Below are 21304 nucleotides of genomic sequence, written 5' to 3' on the forward strand. Positions count from 1 at the left end.
ATTAGCTCTACATTGTGCTTGAGGCAGCATGTGGGCAGAGGTGGTTAGGCCAACTCCTCTGTAGAATTTATTCTCTGTACCTGTACTGAGGAATGACTTGTGCTAAAAATAGCTGAGCTCACAACAAACAGAACTGCCGCATCATCAGCATCATCAGTGTCCCCGCTGCCCACAGAATACCTCATTGATCTCTGCATCGATCGGACTGATCCATAGTAAATTGTAGTCCACTTTAGGATAGCTCCTATGATACATGGGTGGTTATATAAAAGTGAAACAAGCTCTATAAGCAGTGTAGATTGATAGCCTCATTACAATATCACCACCTTTGGCGAATCAGGTAAGCCACTGCAAGTTATTAGATTGTTCTCCCAGTAGAAAACAAAAGATGAACAATTCCTCTGGTCTAATATTATGCACAAAAATGAGCTGTGCAAAGGCCTGTTTTACTATATTCTTACAATTCTGTATTACTCTCTTCTTCTCTTGCACTGTATGCACAGCCAAACAGGCCCAGGGCAAACAATTCCTCTTCCCCTTCAAATGAGCTGTGAGACTGACGTGCTGGGTAGCTGTGCAAAGAGCCCTTTATTCCCATCAGTGGCACCTGTCTCTCACCCTAGGGGCAGTGGGGAGCTCCATGAATGCCATTTATTGAAAGGAAAACACCACTGCTGAAGAAATCCCCCTCCAGACTGCTATTCTGCTGCCATATGGCTCACCTCTGTGTGCTCAGGCAACACAAAGGCACAGGCTGCCACCACAAACTGAAATTATTTCCTGAAGTCTGCGGTCTGCAGGATTTCAGCTTTCATATTATGCTCCTACAGCATAATATATATTTGTATGGAATTAAATAAGGAGGTCTTTTTTTACAATTAAGTTGCTTTGTGAGACTCCACTGCTTGAAGGGTCATTCCAGAGCTGCAGCCTTGTTGTCTTCTGAAGATTGCATTTTGAAAGCATGAAGTCCCCCATTTATTTTCATGTATGGGTCCACACATTAAAAAGCACAACAAACTAAGGATGTGTAATCCCCAAAGTTTACCATCTCAAAATCGAGCATAATGCTGCTGGTGTTATTTTATGCCAGATTAGTATAAGAGGGAGACTGATGCTGATCTGATGGTTGATATTTTTACACCGTTTGACAGCCATTTAATTTTGTATCAACATTCATTATTGACTGATGATGAATTCTACTGACTTCATTGATCTCCTGACCCACTGTTGGCAGTGTGGGCCAACATAACTTAAAATAGTACGAGTTTCTTTAATCCACCAGTAATTGTGGTGCTAGTGTGGGTGACATTAAATTGTTTAGTTGTCTATATGCACACATCCATACTAACAACCAACACTCTTCTGTTGTCCCTAAATGGTGGAATGAATTGTCCAACTCCGTTCGATCTGCAGAGTCCCTCTCTACATTCAAAAGACAGCTAAAGACCAAGCTCTTTAGGAAGCACTATGCACTTAGCTAGACTGTTCTCCACTGTTGTCCCCACAGATCGTGTCTTCCAGCTACAGTTGACTCCCACTGTCCTGCTCTACTCTGGGAATCTGTGTTCAGCTCTGGAGTGACCCAAAACTTGGTACTTTGGTCATTATTGTGGTGATGACGAGTTAATTGCTGATGATGATAATGGAAGGTCTTAAATTGTTTGGTTGCTTCATTGTAGATGTTCCTTATTTTACAAAAAAAAAAAATAATAATAATAAAAAATCCTTATTTACTTTTGTGCATTGCCTTCACACTGCTTGGCAGTAGCTACACACAAATTGGCATGAAGCACTTTGTTACTCTTACTGATCTTGTTTCCTCTTGTCTAGATCTTTGCTTGTGTTGTTCTTGTTCTCGTATGTACGTCGCTTTGGATAAAAGCATCTGCTAAATGACATTGTAACATTGTAACTTAATAACAGTGTGTCTTTTAAGTACCAATATCTTATTTTAAAAAGTTAAGATAATGCTAACTTCAGATTGTAACCACTGAGAGCTCCTGATTAGATTTTTGGTTCACAAACAAAGCACAGGACAGGACGTGAAGGCAACAACCCTCCAGTATCGCAGAGCAGAAGAGTGCATCTGATGGCTCAGAGAAGTCAGATGCTCCTTTCAGCCAGGATTGACAAAAATATCCCCAGAGACTCATTCACGGTGACAAACATTAGCATAACTGTCAAACTCATGTCACTGCTTGGCCTGAAAACCCATTTTCCTCAACAGCTATGCAGTTGTTAAACACTAATGCTGTTCCAATAGTGATTTTCTCGTTCTAGAGATGGGAATAGTTTGCTATTACAATTACAAACGTTATAGGGCAGAGAATGAAAAGATGCCTGTAATTGAGTCCGCTATGTGCTCACTCTAAAGTCAGTGAGGCATGCAAACAAACAAAGACAGAAGGCAATGAGAAGAGAAGAGGAAAGGAGTAGAAATGTGAGAAGACACTCACGTAACAGGTTGCTTTCTTGGCCTGTTGTCAGTGTCCAGACACACTATCTAATGAGCCAAGACATTTGGGAATGTTTAACTTTAACCGATTTCCTTCCAATGTTGTTGCTTTGGGAATAAGACACCTGGGAAATATTCTGTGACAGGCTGTGGTTGTCCTGTTCATTGAGAGCTGCCGGGTTTGTTTTCAAGTTGTCCACAAAATCAGAGACGACATACATGATTTAGAGAATTATTCAAGAGAGAGGAGGGTAGTGATGTGTGACACAGGTAATAAATACCCACAATGTATCCACTAGATGCTGCTAACATACAAAGCTCTGGATAAAATGAGGCAAGACTTCAACCTTTGATGTACTTCACCTCATTAAAGATGAATTAGCTGGTTGTTTTTTTCAAATAATCAATAATTCTGTTCTACACAAACAATCCCAAAACTGTAAAAATAACAAAAGACCAAATAAGCCTCCAAAGATAGGTTTTCAAATTCTCTCTAATGCCAATTACTATTTGTTATACCATCATTTAAGACACAGAAAAAAGCAAATCTAATATTCTTCAGAGACAAAAGAGATGATCAGTTGATCAGTTGATAATTCATTAAAAATATATTCAGCTAAATCAAGAACATGTCTAATGTCAAAGTTTTCTGCAGGTCGAAGATATATAGATGTCAAAACTTAGCACTCACACAATGTTTGCCAACAGAAAATCATGCAAAGAGCTTGTGAGCACAGCAACACAGTGGTGTTAATGACACAAAGCATCCCATAATCCATAGGCGTTTTTAGCCCATTTTTGGGGTTGCTGAAGCACCTCTAAATTGAATCCCAGCACTCCTAAAATTTGAGGGTTTTTTTGTTTTTTTTTACTGTATGTTCTTTTTAACAAGCTAGAAATTTTCAAAACCATACGGTATTTGGTTGAAACATAATATTCTAACAACAAAAATACAGCAGCTGCACCACGTTTTACATGTTGTGCATTGCATTTCAAATGAAAGTCCAAAAAATAACTCCAATGTCAATTTTTGTGTTTTTGGTACTCACTATAGGGGGCTGGTTTACTCCAGAAACACACATACTGTTTATGTATATGTTGAGGAGCTGCTGTATCAAAATGAGCTGTCTTTCCCCAGAAATTAGGGTTACCATATGTTTCTTTTATGATTCCAATCCATTTCTCTTTTTATGTGGCTCAGCATTTAAATAACCTTTATCAGATTTGATGGTTTAGTCACAGACTTTCCCAAAAAGTGTTATACTTTTCTTTCACAAATGTGGGAATGAAATTGCATTAAAATGTACAAAACAGTAAAATTGATCATGCCCGGCTCAGCATCCCTAAACATCCGATCCTAGAATTGCCCCTGCCATAAACTTACATAAAGTACAGCTAAATTTAAATAAAGATCTTTGGTTCTAAAGATACAATAGTCAATACAGTTACATTACAATATTCTCTTATCAGAAATCAAAACATCTTTAAAAAAAATCATAGTTTTGCAAGCTAACCAATCTACTTGGTTCCATAACTGTAGGAAAAAAAACTATAAGATAGCAATGTCTGATGCAGTTTATGCAATTACAGTCAATCAGCTGAAAAGTGAAACACAAAACAAGAACTATGTCAAATCCAAGATGTCTTAACTTGACAGCTCAAGTAGATAATGGCCCTTTAAGTGTCTGATTGCAAACTAAAAACAAATTAAAACATCAGAAATAAAATTCAATCATGTATGATATTCAAAACATTCAATATCACAACACTTGTGAAAAAAATCTTGTTATGGCAAACTCCACACCTCTGCTGTTGTTATTATTGAAAGTGCATTTACTAGATTGTCCCGCAACCTGCAGAGAACAGCTGGCTTTGTGTGAGTGTGTGAGTGTCTTGTTGTGTATTTCCACTGGCCACAGCCTCTTTGTCCCCCCCGTGTGTGTTCATCTATCTCCTCTCCAGAGACAGTCATCTTTTCTGACTGCTACGCTGACACACACACAAAGGAAGAGGAGACTGATTGCATGCATGAATGGTTGTAAGTGTAATCTGCAGGCCCAGAGACACGTGGAACAACGGGAGCCACCCAGGGCTTTATTTTGGGCATAAGATGGGAGAATTGATGGATGATGTACGAATCCATATAAATATGCACACAGATACAGAAATGCACAGTGCCAATATACACAAATGTTACTCTCATACTGAAACCAAGCCAGTAATCCGTCTATCCAGTCGAAGACACAACTCCTCCTCTGAAGGAAATGATCCATAGTGCGTGGTTAATTAGACTCTGGTGATATTTCAAGACTAACTACCAAAAACAAGCAGCCTGCCTCATCTTAACGTCTTGTTGCACCAACACACACGGCTCTTCCTTTAAGCTTCTTCGCTCTCTATTTTTATAAGCGGATTTATTCAATTGTGTGCCGTCTGTGGCACACCTGAAAGACAGTGTGTATTGCTGCTCTTTTGAACGGCAAGTTAAAAGACAGGAGTGAGACCCTCAGAATATGAACAGTCCTCGTACTTTCAGGGCAGCTCAAGTAGCCCTCTTCACAGGCTCCCAGTTACATCTATTCGTGTGAAGATGACAGGATGTAATACTCCTCTTAGAGCTGGATTCATTTAGAGTGCTGATGGTTTTTCCTCAGTCACTATGGAGCTCAAGAGAAGCCAGCCATCTCCTGGCTAACAGTGAAAACATGTTCAAACCCCCCCCCCCCCCCACACACACACACACACACACACACACACACACACACACACACACACCAACTGTTGTTGCTTCCCAAGAGAAAAGAGTGATAAAGTGTGAGTTTCACCTAATGTCATTACAACTAAGATTGAATCCTTTCATTGTTTTAAGCATGCAGTTGTCTAGCGTGTGACTGCAGAACATAGCACATATTGAACACCAGAGAGACATCTGAGCTGTAAGCAAAATTCGGACTTCTGACAATCATGATGCCACATTGACTCTTTTTAGCATCAATGAACCAATTAGAAATAAACAACTCTGAGAAGTTATCTGTTGCTCATCAATCAGTACAATAACAACAAAAATATATCTGAAAAAAATATATATTTGACATATTTTTTTATTTTCTAGTCCAACCCATGTACAGGGACAACCAATCTGTTATATGTCACAATTTGAAAACAAAAGAAGGAGGACCAACATTACAGTCAAAAGGTTCAATAAACAGAAGAGATGGAATAAAAACTTACTGATGACAAAAATCCAACAGAAAATCCATTAGAAACACTGGAGAACACTTACAAGACACATGGGAAGAGGCACAGGTGACTACGACACTGACAATGACGGGACAACACAAGGGAGGAAGCACAGAGGGTGATTTCGCCGACTATGCGAGCAGTCATACTGATTTGGCCAAAATTCAGTATATAGTAAGTAGTATGTGAAAAAGAGCAAAATCTGCTGTATGCCAAAACTCCCCGGATGTCTACTGATTTGGGAAAATTTCACAGCATGCAACTAAACCAGTCTGCCTCGCGAACTGTTTCCCACAATGCACAGCGCTCATTCCGCTTTTATTTTCTCTTCTTTTTTGGACGGGGGGAACTCAGTTTTTAGGTGTTGTGAAAATTATTAAATGCCATATAAACCACTTCCTAACTTTTTAAATCATAAGTGAATGCTAAAGAAGCAGTTTCTCTATCAGCTTGGCCGTTGTTTATTTCCAATTTCCGAAACCGGAAATTCAGTGACGTATGGCCCAGCGTACTGCAACACAGATCCAACAGAACACTCATACTACATACTAAATTCAAACGCAGTATGCCTACTACATTAGTAGGTAGTATGTAGCAGGCCGTTTCAAAAACAGCCAGAGACTAAATACACAGAGGGTATTCTAACACAGGTGTGACACGAGACACAGGTGAAAATAATCAGGGTGCAATCAAAACTGGAGGGACACACAAGGGCAGGAAGTAAACCTAAATCGGACACTGGTAGGAAGAACTACAAAACAAAACAGGAAGCACTATAGACTTAAGAAACAAAAATACACACACAAGAAATACTAGAACACAAGGCATGAGACATTAGGAAAAAGACTACAAAATAACACAGGGAAGATACTAAACAGGGAGGAAACAAAACATTACAAAAGCAACTCATGAAATTCCAGGGAGAAGGCAGACATTATGACCTACACTGCGACAAAAAGTTAAGGGCTTTAAATATTTCTGCTTCACTTTAGGAAGTATTTGTGACGTCCATCTTTTTATATACTTGATGGTATTTGCCTAGTTATGGCATGACCGAGGGACCTAAAATTTACTTCTTTGTTAATGTCATCATAAAATTCTTAGTTTCCTTTATCAATAAGTATAATTCAGTCCCAGCAGGTGTCAGTTAAGCTTAGTACTCATACTTACAATGAAGAAATTATCAGATCACTATATCTTGGTTTTAGACTTTCCACTGTTCTCTATAGTTTCACATTAGTGTTCATGGCTGTCAGGGCAGAAATGAACTGAGGTGTCCTCTCCAGCTGCAGTGAACAGGTTGTGCAAGGTTCTTTTATGCAAATCACCCACTGCACCAAGCTTTTAACTTGCATGACCTCTCAGTAATGAATGACACGTGTTGTGTTTATCCCACCACTCTTTCCAAAGTAATATGCCTCAGATGCTTCACATCTCAGGACACCTGACATTTCTGTGAAGCTGAAGTCTTCTTCTACTGTCAGAGCTCTTCCTAATACATAAATCATTCCTGAAAACATGGAATTTATGTGCACTATTTAGCTTGTTGCTGAACTTCTCAACCCTGTCTGCATGCTTTATACTTTTGCTTTATTTATACATGACTCACTGTCTGCTGAAGTTAACTGCTTTCTCAAACAGAACAATCTGCAAAATGGGTACTGAGGCTGTATAATGTTATGAAAAGTTTGTTTAAAAAGAAAAAAAAGCTTGTCTGTCTGTGTTTATAATACTTCTAATAAAAAAAAAGGATACCACACAAAATCGCATTATTCTAAAGTAGAATTAGAGACAGACGGGATCCATGGATCTAGCTGCCACATGAGAATAAACTGAACCACAAATCTGGTTCACATGGGCACTGAAAGCAAGAGGCTACACTTGACCCTAGAATAAGCTTTGGCTTAATCGTGGAAAACTCTGTAATGAGCTGTGATGCTTCTTTCCTCCAAGCGCAGGAGCGAGAATACTCTGCAGGATAACTGGAAAACTCCCAGTAAGATAAAATCAGCATTTATTTATTTTCCTGCAGTGTACTGTTCTTATATGGGCTGGGACATAGTAAGAACATGAATAATGGCTCATTTGGACAACAGCAAGAAAGAAGGTGTACTCAGTTATCCTTACATACCAACAATCACACCCCATCATCAGCATCTTGAACAGTGGCCAATGAAAACCTGACAGAGGCGAGATCCCACAGTGCACACAGAGCAAGTAAATCTGCTGAAGAGACAATAAGCAAGAGAGACTGAGGCTGGGGGAGATGAAAGGAGGAGGGTAGAAACGACAATCATTAGCTCAGAAAAACCCTGCAGTGAGGCCGAATGCAGCAGAACCACAAGCCTGATGATACAGACGGAGGGAAAGAGGTGACCCGTGGAGCAGAAGAGGGGGTAATGAAAGAGAGAGATAGCGGGAGGATGACAGGGAGAGAGGAGGGATATATCTTGTAAATAAAACGCCCCACTTCTTTTCTTGAAAAGGGCTCCCCTGTAGGACATCAAGTGATGCAGTAAAGACTGAACTGAGGGCTGGAAATTAAATCTATCTCTCTCTTATCAGTTGTTCTCTGACTTTCACTCTTCTGTTGGCCAACATATGATTATCAGGGCTATCTGACCATCACTGATTTCAGCTCAGCACCTAGCCTGAGCGCTGAAGGCACCTTCTTTATTATAAATTTAAATACCTAAGCACATTTTGTGTTGAGGAGAACAAGAAGTATTTGCAATAACGTTGTTGGACTAAACAAGACAAAAAAACAATGTCTGCTCTGCTCTGTAAATCCTGAAAACACATGATGAAGAAATGTACCACATAGAGGAATAAAATATAAATGTACTCTAATATAATGTAGATCACTTTTTTTTCGCCAATGCTAGTTTGAGTATGTCCCCTGTGTTTTCTCAGTAGTAAGCTTGGTCACAGGGCCTTGAAGTACAGAGTCAGACAAAGGATGGATTCTCTTATACAGCAGAGAGCCCAGAGGCCTGGAGACAAATAGGATCAGAGCAATGATGAGGACATAGAGGGCAAAGGATGAAAAAAAGAGTCAATGGAAAAACAGTGACATATGTCCATTCAAACTTCTGAAGACACACGATAGTGAGCACCAAAATAGGTATTACATAACGTATGCCAGGCTAAATTGTGGTGCTGATAATTCTCTGAAGAGAAATATTCCTAAAGCCTGCTTTCTGTGCTGTCTGAAATCCCTCAACTAAAAACAAATCATCAGCAACACCTTTTCATGTATATGGACACACTGGGATAAATAAGCCAAAAATGCATTACAGCTGTATCAGTTTTAGCTCATATCACAACCAATCTGAGAACCCATCAGATACGATATAGCTTCAGGGGATAGGCCTCTTTTCTTGGACTCTGATAAACGACAAAGATATGCAGCCATGAAATTCCTTTTCCATGTGCTGGTGATTGTTGCCTGTTCAACTAGCTACTTAAATAGCAAGAATGGAGTTTGAATGAGGGTTGGAGATTGTGGATGACATCTAAAACAGGATTTTTATCTGAACTTCTTTGTGGATATTAATAAACCGCTAAGAAATCCTCAAAAAATTACAGTCCGTTCCACTGTTGCAATAAGGCTATAATATTTTGCTTGTATCCTTCTTCATACAGAATGTTTTTCTGCGCACAAGGCAATAGTGTTTTTTTTAGGGCCGATACGCGCCTTATATTTAGAACCGATATGCATCTATGAATATATACAATAGCAATAAAGATGACTTTCATCTCTGAAATCTGTGCACCTTTTACACCTTTATGTATGTATTAACCAGTAGTACAAGTGTTCAGATTTAGGTAAAAGTAGCAGCAGTTATTGGTGGGATATTAGTTGAGACACAGACGTGAGTGAGGGATAGACACACCTGCAGCACAGCCAAAATAACGCATTTTAATCTATTGATTTAATCAGCAATTGGTAAAATAAAACGCTAATACAGATAATTGGACAAATTCTGAATATTGGCCCCCAATAATCCGCCAGGCCAATAATAAATGGACCCCTAGATGTTACAACCGTGACTACAAATCGACAGACAAATGCTTTGACACAAAACATCTTTTGCCTTGTTCACAGATTCTGTTTGTGTATATATAAAAATCTGTTTAAAATGATCATATCACAATTGGAGCGCCACCTGCAAGCTAGTTCAGGCAGACAACTCGAGCTGCGCTCATTCATACTGACACGTCATCATCCTCCCTACCAGCTGATCTCAACATCCTCATCTGACGGTCTATTTAAGCTGCAAGTCTCCCTGTCTCTGCCTCTGCTTTGCAAGTGCTCCTGCTGTCCTGCTCAGTGCTGTGTGCAAACTTCATACCCACCTCCTTCCCGGCATTCACCTGCGGGCTCCGAGAGGGGTTAGTCCGATCTCATTACTCCTGAATGTCTGCATTTAAATAATCTTTGAGGAGTAATGAGGTTCGGAGCCCGTACGCCAAACACAATACTGTATGCTGCAATAAACTTTATCTTAAGTAAAAGAGAGTTGTCTGACTGAACTGGTAGTACGGATGTTCCGAGGTGACTACTTTCTAGTTGTTTAAAAGGAAATTTAAATTGTGACTAGCAAACTAGTCAAAAGATAAGAAAAACATCATTAAAAACAAGTCAAAATTTACCATAATTTCTTTAAGATGGCTAAACATGGGTTCACAGAGTCTGCAGGTAAACTATGTCCAGTTCTCCTTGCAGGTTAACGTTCACATGCCCGTGCTGGTTAACATTGCTCTGGATGAGTTAATCAGATACAGCCTTCAAATAATTTCCTAAGTGAAAATATACAAAACCGCGTGTGCTTTCCATGTCATCTGTGCTTGTTTACAACCGAATAGTTACCGTCAACAACTGGAGCTAGACTGGAGCTAGCTCTGGAGCTTAGTGGCAGTTGGCTGCGCTACAGCTTAAACACAACATATGCTCAGCATTTTCGGCCTACATAAGTAACATATTAATAAGTTGTTTAACCGACTAATTCTGGAGTCGACTAGCGAGGGTGAGAACATTTAATCGGGTAGTCCACTAAACGTGCACATCCCTAACTGGTAAACAATCACAGTGTTGTGCCTTCCATAGCAGATGTCAACAAAGCTTTGATCCAGTGTGCCATGTTCCAAAAACAAAACATCAGGGCAGTAACACAACAAAGATTACTCTGCACCATAAGTGTCTCATTATTAAACCCAACATCCAACATTAACCAAGGCTTTTACATTGTTTTCCAACAGCAAATGCTGAGCCTATTAAAAAGCTGCAATTAAAATTCTGTTTGATATCAAATTGTGTTCTGTAACTTTTGAGGTCAGCTTTTGAAGACGGTTCTTATCACACCTTCTCTCTGGCTCGAGGTGGTGCATCACTCCTGTGCATCACAGTAAAACCTCTCATTATCTGAAACTAATCAAAGCTTATCTAGACACTTTTTCCCTCTCACAAATGAGTTAGACTCTCCTTTTCCCCTTCTCACTTTCACTGCTTACACTGTGTTCAGTCATTTATGAGGCCAATGGAGTGTATAAATATCACCAACAAGCTGTGCAATCTGTTTTTGTTACTATAGCTGTGGGCTACCTCCTTATAAAGTGAACCTGAGCCTGATAGGGGAACAGAAAAGTCCACAATGCTCTGCTCTGGTCTGCCTTCCTCATACACAGACCAGTCACTACAGGAATATGTTGCTATGATAGGAGGTTTAATATTCATGCTACCAGGTGGAGCATAACCTCAGGCCCCCCTCTCTGTTTCTCTTTGTCACACAATACATCCTAGAGAGCACAATAGAGGGCTCAGCAGACTGCTACCGACACACTGACAGACTGCCAGCCTGCTCTCCATCCAGCCCACACACACAAGCACACAGACACACACAAGGAGACACTGGGGAATATGAGCGGGCCATTTGGTGAGACAAACCCAAACAAGCTACATTTAGTGGCCTCAGCCTCCTGATATTGCCGATTGAGAGAGCAGATGACATTTACGAGAGAGAAAAGTCCTGAGCTCATAACAAAAGAGTGATTTGGCTTCTCATTTTCAGCTAAGCTCTTTCATGATTCTCAGTAAGCTAATGCAGGTCAAGCAAAGTCTAATTTCCCTCTAATACCCTGCTGGAATATCAGAGTTGTGATTGAGACTGCAAAGTAATTCAAGGGTGAAGATTAACGGCCAAACCAAAGGCAGCAGCTCTTTGCAACCGTGACACGATGCAGCAGCCCTTTCACTATCAACAAGATGCGACTGATAAAGTGTAAGTGGCGTTAGCTGCTCCCACAGATCAAATCCCCATGAAATAGATTTGGAAGGGCTGTGAGGAAGCGCTGTCCTGCCCTGTTCTGCGTTTTTGATAAGACGCTACAGTGATGTAATCCTTCATCGCATGCAGCCATGCGCCCACAGGTCCAGCCAATCGTGACGCTGGTAAACACACTTGACGTTCTCCAGAGGTTATTTCTCATGAAACTTTCAGACGTAGCACACATTTTAATCATTCATATCAGGCATAGCAACAGTGTGTCAGCTGCCATGAGCTCTGAACACACACACATGCGCGTGCACACACACACACTCACACTCACACACCAAACACACACAGGCAGAATACAAACTGAGGTGTGCACTCTTTCAACCCTTGCTGATATACTGAATACCTGGAAGACCCAGTGAAGGACATTTGTGAAGGTCTTGACTGTGTAAAGTCAGCGAAGAACTGCAGTTAACACCAGGGGGTACTGAAATGTGACATTGAACACTGCAGCTTGAAGCATGTTTTACCCGAGTGTGCTACATTTTCTGCTGAAGGATAATAGCTCATGAATATTATAAACCATTACGTGGGAATCAGTTGAAACCTGGGTTTAGATCACTTTGTAGTGAATAGACCTGAGTGTGAAAAACAGTCAAAAATCAAACAAATCGGGGCGCTGGTGGCCTAGCGGTCTAAGTGCCCCACATACAGAGGCGAAAGTCCTCATCACAGAGGTCGCAGGTTCGATTCCATTTGCTGCATATCCTCCCCCTCTCTCTGTTTCCCGCATTTCCTTTCTCTCTTCAGCTGTCCTATCCATAAAGGCAAAAATGCCCAAAAGATATAACTTTAAAAATCAAACAAATCAGCCACTGTTGGTCTTGTCAGATATGTTATACTGTGTGTGTACTCTTTGATTACAGTGGGCCTACTATGTTTTCTTTTTTGCAGGATACTTTTTGTCCATTTTTCCCATAGACTGTATAAATATTGGACGTAGTATCCGTGATGTCACCCATCTGTTTCTGAAGCTCTGTTTTTTAAGGCTAATGGTTGGCGGGAGCAATATTGGATATGCTGAAGCCAACCTAACTGCTGGTGAGCTAGTGTTAAGTAAAGAAGCGGACTTTGAGCCACCTAGCCAACAGCTACAGTGTTCCCACCTGTCAATCAAGTCAGCTGTGCCTCTCATAATGGAAAACTCGTAATCTTGATATCTTCGAAATTGCTGTGTTATGAAAAGATTCACCCCCCGTACAGTGTGTTGCGATCGAGAAATAAGCTATCCAGACTACACTCGTCTTTTGTACAAGGCTGTACACATGTTTATTTCTGCTGTAAAGATCGGCTTTTCTGAATTTGTGTGTATGTTGTTCCGGTACTTCCGGAGACAGCCTCAAGCGGACACTCAATGAACTGCAGTTTTTAACACTTGGCTTCAATTCTTGCGGCCAGAGGTTGCCTCTTGATTTTACCTTTATCTGAGAGTGAAAGCTGTAGTGAAAGAGGGAAAAAGGGAAAGAAGGGAAAGGATGCAACATGCTGCACAAGAGCTGAGAATAGGAATCCCATTCAGGGCTACTTCGATACAATCTCTGCCTTGGTACATGTAAGGCTCACTTCTCTACCAGGTAAGCTACCAGGGTGCCCTAAACAATCAGTCAGTACTTTTTCCTACAATGGCATGTCATTTTTTTCTGTAACAAAGAACATAAAGTGAATCCCATCACTTGCACTTCAAATAGTGCAACATATTAATGTGTGCCTTAATAGCCAATACCAGCAGATATTAACAGACAGTAACTTCACATACAGTTACAAGACTGAATGTGTGTCAGAGGAACTGTGGGACAGTCCCAAGATGGTCCTGGTTGGTGCAAGCAAGTGGCTCAAGTCATCAGTCACCTCACCACCCGTGCCCACCAAAGGCATCCAGGGAACAAATCACCTTTCTGTGAGCACACACAGCCAAGTCTTTGTCAAGTCTTTTGGAAAGGGAATCCTGACCAGTGACTGATCCCACATTTTGTAAATGTAACTGTGGAGTCACCGTAGCAACAGCTGAGACCCTGGCACCATGCTTCAAGATAAAGCCCTTCAATACAAACCAACACACACACACAGGGCTCCCATCCCCCGGCAGTCTCCCCAGCAAGATGTCAGCACTGCAGACCCCAAGATAATTTGAACAGCAGTGATTTCACTCAAAGCAGTCTTGAAAGGATAGAAAGTCCAACACTAACTTTCTCCTCTAAACACAGACCAACTATACGATAACCGATTCATTTATTTGATAGATTTATGTCAAAAATGTTCCACATTGGAGTTCTCTCTTTTAAATGTAAGAAGATGCAGCTTTTCTTTAATATTCTGACACTAAATGAAAAGTCTCTTTGCTGTATTCACATGTGCACTAAACTCCCCCCCCCAAAAAAACCATAACATTATCAGATTGAACTGCTTGTTTGAATGAAATGGTGGAATTTTTCACCCCTTAGTCAAATGTAGAGAAGTAGGGGTGAGCCAATGTGAGGGCAAAGCAAGTAAAAGTGTGGACAATAAGCCATAAGTGAGTGTGCAGGGGTGATGACGTTTATATCATGCAACTGTTGCATGACCTGTGAGATCTTGCATGTATTGAAACAGCCTCATATTTTTTTGTGCTCACCAACATGTTCTTTTCCACTTCCACTGTGGATTTATACAATTACACAGAAAGGCAAAAAAACTGTCATTATAGTGTTGGGCTCTGCTTCAACTGCCAATTTGGACGTGTTTTTAAAAATACACGGTGAATATCACTATTAGTAGTAGTAGTAGTAGTAGTTTAATGTTATTTGTTCATCTTTTTTTTTTAATTACTTACATGGTAACTTTAGTCATTCAACCTTCATTTTTCAGTAATTCAACCCAACATCTTTATACAATTAATTCTGTTATTTTCTTTTATTTATTATATATTTATTTATTTAATCTGTCTTCCCTCATCAACAACTTTGTAACTACAGTTATTTTGCCTTCAGGAAGGTTTCCTCTTTCAACCAATAATACTTTCACCAATTCTATCCAATGTCATAATACAATTTCTTGTTTGTTTTGATGCTTTATCGTATATTTGTTTAATGTTTTTTTTCTATCTCTTTCTTTTCTATCTCTCTCTCTTCCCTGCATTCCATAACCCTCAAAATATATGCACTGTTTACCTGTTTCAATATATATGACATCTGAAATTATTAGGATTTTGATTATTATTTTATAATAATAATAGTACCTGCTATTACTAATACTTTAAATTATTATTAGTATGTGTTATATTTATTTATTTTTTGTGGTTTCTGCTATTACTTCTCTGATTTTGTTTTCCATGCTCTTCCCTCTGCTTTCTTTCGCACACATCCTGCCTTCTCAAATCCAACAGTGAAAACTTCAGGCTTTATGGGACATGTGTGAAGTCGACATGTATGAGTGAGGGACGTGTGAATAAGTCAAGAGCAGGCTTTCCTGAATTATTTTGTGACGTAGATATCTTGAGGAATGCGTCATTTGGAAAAGGGCTTTTGGGTTGTGGAAAATAATGATCAACAATTGTACTACAGTTTTTCAAAATACCAAAAACCATTCAACCAACCATGAAAACTAGTTGTCCGGTGAATAAATAATGAAAATAATGCTAATTGCAAGCCATAGATACTTAAGAGGCACCATCCTGAATGTTGGTGGTTTCCTCAAACAAAACAGTTGTTAGAAAGCCGAGGGAAATCACAGGTTTCGCAGGTGGTAAGCTGTAATTAACTTTGTATCTGGAATAGACTGGGCCAAATTATTGTGCCGACAGCCGTTCAGTGAATCCAAAATGAATTACAAATGCAACAGCCAGACACTGGGGGGGTTTGAATGTGTAACAGATTTACACTAGTGAAAAAAAGTACCATATCTGTCATGTTTATTATAGTTTTTGATTGCAGAGGTATGTAGAATAAATAATTAGCAAAACATGAGAATGCTCATTTTCAAAGGTATGACTAGGGTTGAAGGCAGCCAACATAATGGATCTCTTTCTATTAGAAAATGTGAAGAAAAAAAATTAAAAAGCAGAACAATCCTTTTAGGGATAAACAATGGATCTGTCTCACTGCCTTCCTGCCTATTCTCCCTGCTCAAACCTCACAATACTTGTTTTTAATTATCTTGCTGTGGAAACAGACATGCAGGCTCGCTAAGATCCAGAAAAATACTCTGAGTTGACAGTCTAGAAGTTACCTTTAAGGCTTTTTTATCTGCACAAACAGGGACACAGAACTAGGGATACACAACCTGCATTCAGATGTCTGAGACTTATCAATAATGCATCTGACAGAACTAAATTAGAAAAAAAAGCTCAACTCCAGGAGAAGACTGACAAAAATAAGGGAATATATGCTAACTGTAACAGATGAATATAATGTTCATAACATCTAAACTATGAGTACATTCACACATATATATATATATATGAACAACTGTATGACCCAGCTGAAGTCTCTGTTTGACTCTCTGCTGCAACATTACATTAAAATCAGAGAGCATAAGAGGCCTGAGGGCAACCAAGGATTGCAGGCACTTCCATCAACCCTTCACTAGATGAGGGTAATGATGAGTGCTCACTATTTTTCCTCCCCCCAAACATGCTGGAAGGATCCATAATTCATTAAAGCAAAACTTAAGTTCATGCATTACAGCTGCCACTGCTCCAGAAAAACAGACACACTTTCTGTCCTTCTCCCGGCAATGCTTAATGCTCAGGAGTGGTACACACATATTTTCAGTTTCTAATGTCTCCTGATGTCTACGTTTCTTTAGTAATTGGTCGGTAGTTGGTTGCCATACTTAAAAAAGAGCTAACGTATGTCAGGGGCATGTCTGAATTTGGAGATATTTAACAATTTAGGAAAAGGTTTGAAGTGTTGAAACAGGTCAAGTGAGTGTAAATCTCAGCACACTTGGACAGGAAGTTAAAAAGAGAAAGATGGAGATACAGGCACACATAGGAGGTAGGGAGAGATCATAAGAGGCTGAGAATATATGACCCAGTTATGCCTCTTAGTTTGCATTCCCTAATCTAGGTGTCCTGTATCCTGGGTGATTTTAAATTTGGCCAGCCAGAAAGCTACACGAAAGGTAGGAATGAATGAAGGGCAGATTGTGAACTCAATGAGGTACACACTCATTGTCAGGTGGATTAGCATGCACTCTCCAAGGGCCTGGTTAGACAGAAAGGTAGTCAGGCTGCCAGACAGTCACAGCAGAGCTGGAGCATTCTCCTTTTTCACTCCACTCCCCTCCTTCCAGCCCGCTGACGTCAGCCACCCAGACCACACGACTCTGCTGCAAGCAGCACACCTGCTGGCTTCACAGTCCATCTGGCCCATCTCCATCTCTGGCTCAGCTCAGAGCAGAAATGCAGGTCTGTTTACAACCTGGGCACACAGTCACCACCCTACAGTAATTGCAGTATCTGTTTCACGCTTGCATGTGTGGGAGAAAAAAAGAAGCTACTGCATCTTAGCTTGCTGATGGTATCAAAGTGACAGGTATCATGCCTGGCTTATTGTTTATGTAATGTTTTATCATTTCACATTTCAGATAATACATTTGATTCCTGTTTTTTTTTGTGGAAAAGAGTTGGTGTGTCCACATGTTGCTGACTTATCAGGGGACTCTCTTGAGGATTTCCTTACACCTACAACTGTAGAGCCTCCACAAAGGGAACAATGTTTTTCTCTTGTAATTGATGTGACAGGCCCTCTCACCTACTTTTTTTTATGAAATCAGCAAAAAGATTTAGCTGCACAATCATCAAAGCATTGCTTGTAGTAGTGACACAAAAGGCAGAGATTTTCAACATCAGGGCCTGGTTTGGTTTTTATCTTTACAAGCACGCTGTTTCAGACAACATATCTTGGTTGTTCCCCCCCCGTGTAGCAAATTACCATCTTCATTGAAGATAAATGCACATAGTTGGTCACTAAATAATAACAATTAAATCTTGCTACTACAACCCATCTTAACTCCACACATGCAGACCTATAAGAGCCACACTGTAACTTAGGCATGTTCTTCAGAGCAGCAATGGGATACCCCATGTGCATTATTGATGTCAAAGGTTCAAGGGAAACTGCATGAGCAATGATGACCCAATGAGCAATAATCTATTAAGCAACACTACCTCAAGCCAAGAGCAAAATACTGTCATCATAGCGCTTTCGGTCAGACATTTAAGAGTGCAATGTGCTTCTGACATCCCATCAACCACAGCTTGAGGGGAATGTCATGTCTGTCCTACAGAGCTCCTTGACGTCTCACACTGCCTGCTATCAAAAGCATTTATGTATTCCGGCATTAGTGGGTCATGTGAGGGGAATACATTCCTCCAAATGTTTCTAATTGTGTTTGAAATGACAAACAACTCCACACGTTTGCATTCAGGGTCTATGTGATGTCTTGGTTAGACACCAGCAGCGGGACATGCAGGCACTCGCGGTCCCTCTGATGCTCCAACACTTGCCTCTCTGTCTGCCAGGTCAGACACAATTGCAGCGCTATTCAGTGCTCTGCGGAGTGAGGGTGAAAGAACTGTGGTCGACAGGTGACTAACCTGAATGGTGCACGTATATTCCGTATCATCCAGCAGTCTGACGGTACAGCTGTATTCCCGCTCAAGATTCCTGATGCTGCCACTCTTAAATCTGCTCAACATCTTCTCTGAGAAACGCTGCTCTGCTGCGTCTAGGACCAGAACAATAAACTCATCACCAGCGTGCAAGTGAATGTCACATTGACCACGATCCCCGGTCCCCTAAACGACCAGCAGCCACGGATTGAGCCGCCGAGGCGTGCAACATTGTTGTCCCTTTAAGTTGTTCCAGTAATGGGGCCCGTGCTAAGAGGAGCAGAATCCAGGGATGCCCGCATCCAGATCCAGCAGCAGCAGCTTCAGCCGTGTTGTGTGTCTGTGGTAGAGCCGAGGATTATCTCTCACCATTCACCGCTGCCACTTGAGCAAGCGGGCGGGTCCCAATGAAAACTGACGTCAAAGTGAACCAACGGGAGCGTGGGGCATTTTCTCCAGCGTTTAAATGTATATTTCTTTTTTTATCCGTCAAACATTTATGATTAACTTATTTGAACTGTCCTCCATAAATAAAAAAATAAATAAATATAGGGTTATACTTTATGTAGATTACAAACCTACAGGATAATAACTGATTTTCATTACTTTTGGGTGTGTTAGGTTTGAGTGTAAGATAAGATAAGATAAGATAAGATAAGATATACTTTATTTGTCCTCCGTTGGGGTAAATTATTTTGTTACACAGCTTACACACGAGACAGGGCAATACAACAATATACTAACATAGTTAAAAAAAATATAATAACAATAATAATAGCAATGACAAGGGTAAAATAGAATAAAATAAAATAGAATAAAATAAAATAAAATAAAATAAAATAGAATAAAATAAAGTAAAAATAAAATAAAATATGGCAACTATTACAGATATATACACACTATGTACACTTCTATCTGATAAATAGATAAGGTAAGTTATTGCACGATACAAATTGCACCAGGTTATTTAAAAACAAACATACACAGTATGAAGAAGGATTTTGTGTTAAGGTTTGTGATCAAGTCTACATAAAATATCCAAATAGATAGAGATGGAATATGTCTTTTTTTTTTTTTTTTGCACATATTTTGTGGGAATCGTTATGATCTTTTTTATAATTCTAAGAGCTTTGACTGAATTTAAATAACAATTTCCAACTAAGCAGTCCAAAAAGGGAAACATGATTTATTAAAACTCTTTCTTTCATTGCAGGCAAAAAAAAATGAATGTAGACTATTCGACTGCCACCTGCTGGCAAACTATCGTTAGTGCGCTTTCAACAGCAATAATTTCCCCTTTAGGTATAAAAAGATTTACCAGTTTCATGTTATGGTCCCTCGATTATGGGGTCTCTGTGGTGTAGTGGGAGATTTACATCAAAAGGGGGTGTAGTTTTACTGCTGTGTCGATTTGATTATCATTTAGTATCACAATTACATCTTAAAAACACTCATGTCATGAGGCCTCATTTATAGGACTGACTTTGCTCTACTCCTTTCCTTGAGTAACTACAGACAACATACCGGTATGTCAGAACCCTTTATTTACAGTCTATGGTCAAAACTCATATTATTAATATATTTGAATTGGACTAAATCCAACAAAAAAACAACAACAAAAACAGAGAGAGAGAGACTACTAGCCTACTTAAGATAAGGGGATTAATCCATTTAGGCCTATGTAGGCAATACTATTAACTGGAGTCTAAAACAAAAATTAAAGGTCTGCATTAAGAGAGTGTTTTTTGGCGTTGGATTTGTTTTAAGATTAAGTACTATGAAAACGTCTCCTCCAGCAACCAATTTTTCCATGCCGTGACCCGGATTCGAACCGGGGTTGCTGCGGCCACAACGCAGAGTACTAACCACTATACGATCACGGCGAGCTATGGAGGACTGGTGGTGCCCTGCAAAGTCTTTAGATTAAGACCAGACCCCCTGCATGGAAAGCAGTAGGATGTACAACAGAAGGTGCAGGGCTCACTTCCTCAGAGAAAATGAAATTATAAAGAAACGACTTGTTAATGTGTTAAACTACACTGGCAATAACATGGAGCAATAACATATGTTTGTAAAGTTGTGCACACTGAAAATACAAAACAGCTACAATTCTCCACATTTAGCTCCAAAAAGTCGTAAACATGTAGAGTGAATTTTTAAATGTAGTTTTTTTTTTATCACATTAAGAGGAATATTTGTGATCTTCACATTTAATTGTGTTGTGAAAGATATGTTAAGTTAAAATCACTGTTAAATCCAAATGCTAAATATAAATTTAAATGTTAAATGTTTACTCTAAATGTTAAATGTAAATATAAATGTTAAAACTAAATGTTGATTGTTAAATCTAAATCTTAAATCTTAAATCTTAATGTTAAATGTTTCTCTGCAATCCTAAATATTTTGCTAATATGCAAATTCACACTGCCGTCTAATGGGAATAAAAAAATAAAAGCTTCATATATATATATATATATATATATATATATATATATATATATATATATATATATATATATATATACATATATATATATATATATATATATATATATGTATGTATATAAGGTATCCTGGTTAAAGTTTATGCAGTACTCGCTAACCTCTCCTAATAGACCAACATTTCAGACATTTTTGAAGAAAGAGATTTATTTTTACATCCTCGATATTTTAGTGGGG

General features: G+C 39.5%; 1 protein-coding gene and 1 non-coding gene across 2 annotated transcripts in view; both read right to left on the bottom strand.

The window, feature by feature from the left end:
• LOC117813881 (FERM domain-containing protein 5) overlaps nucleotides 1-18996 on the bottom strand; it is a 74869-nt gene extending 55873 nt beyond the window's left edge. Inside the window, exon 1 of the mRNA XM_034684931.1 lies at nucleotides 18611-18996. Coding sequence (XP_034540822.1) covers nucleotides 18611-18712 — 102 coding nt within the window. The 5' untranslated portion in view covers nucleotides 18713-18996. The remainder of the gene's footprint in view (nucleotides 1-18610) is intronic.
• Nucleotides 18997-20436: 1440 nt separating this feature from the next.
• trnah-gug lies at nucleotides 20437-20508 on the bottom strand. Its single transcript has one exon. It is a non-coding gene; the product is annotated as a tRNA-His (tRNA).
• Nucleotides 20509-21304: the final 796 nt, after the last annotated feature.

The sequence above is a fragment of the Notolabrus celidotus genome, chromosome 6 (genome assembly GCF_009762535.1).
Source record: "Notolabrus celidotus isolate fNotCel1 chromosome 6, fNotCel1.pri, whole genome shotgun sequence".
NCBI classification, from domain to species: domain Eukaryota; kingdom Metazoa; phylum Chordata; class Actinopteri; order Labriformes; family Labridae; genus Notolabrus; species Notolabrus celidotus.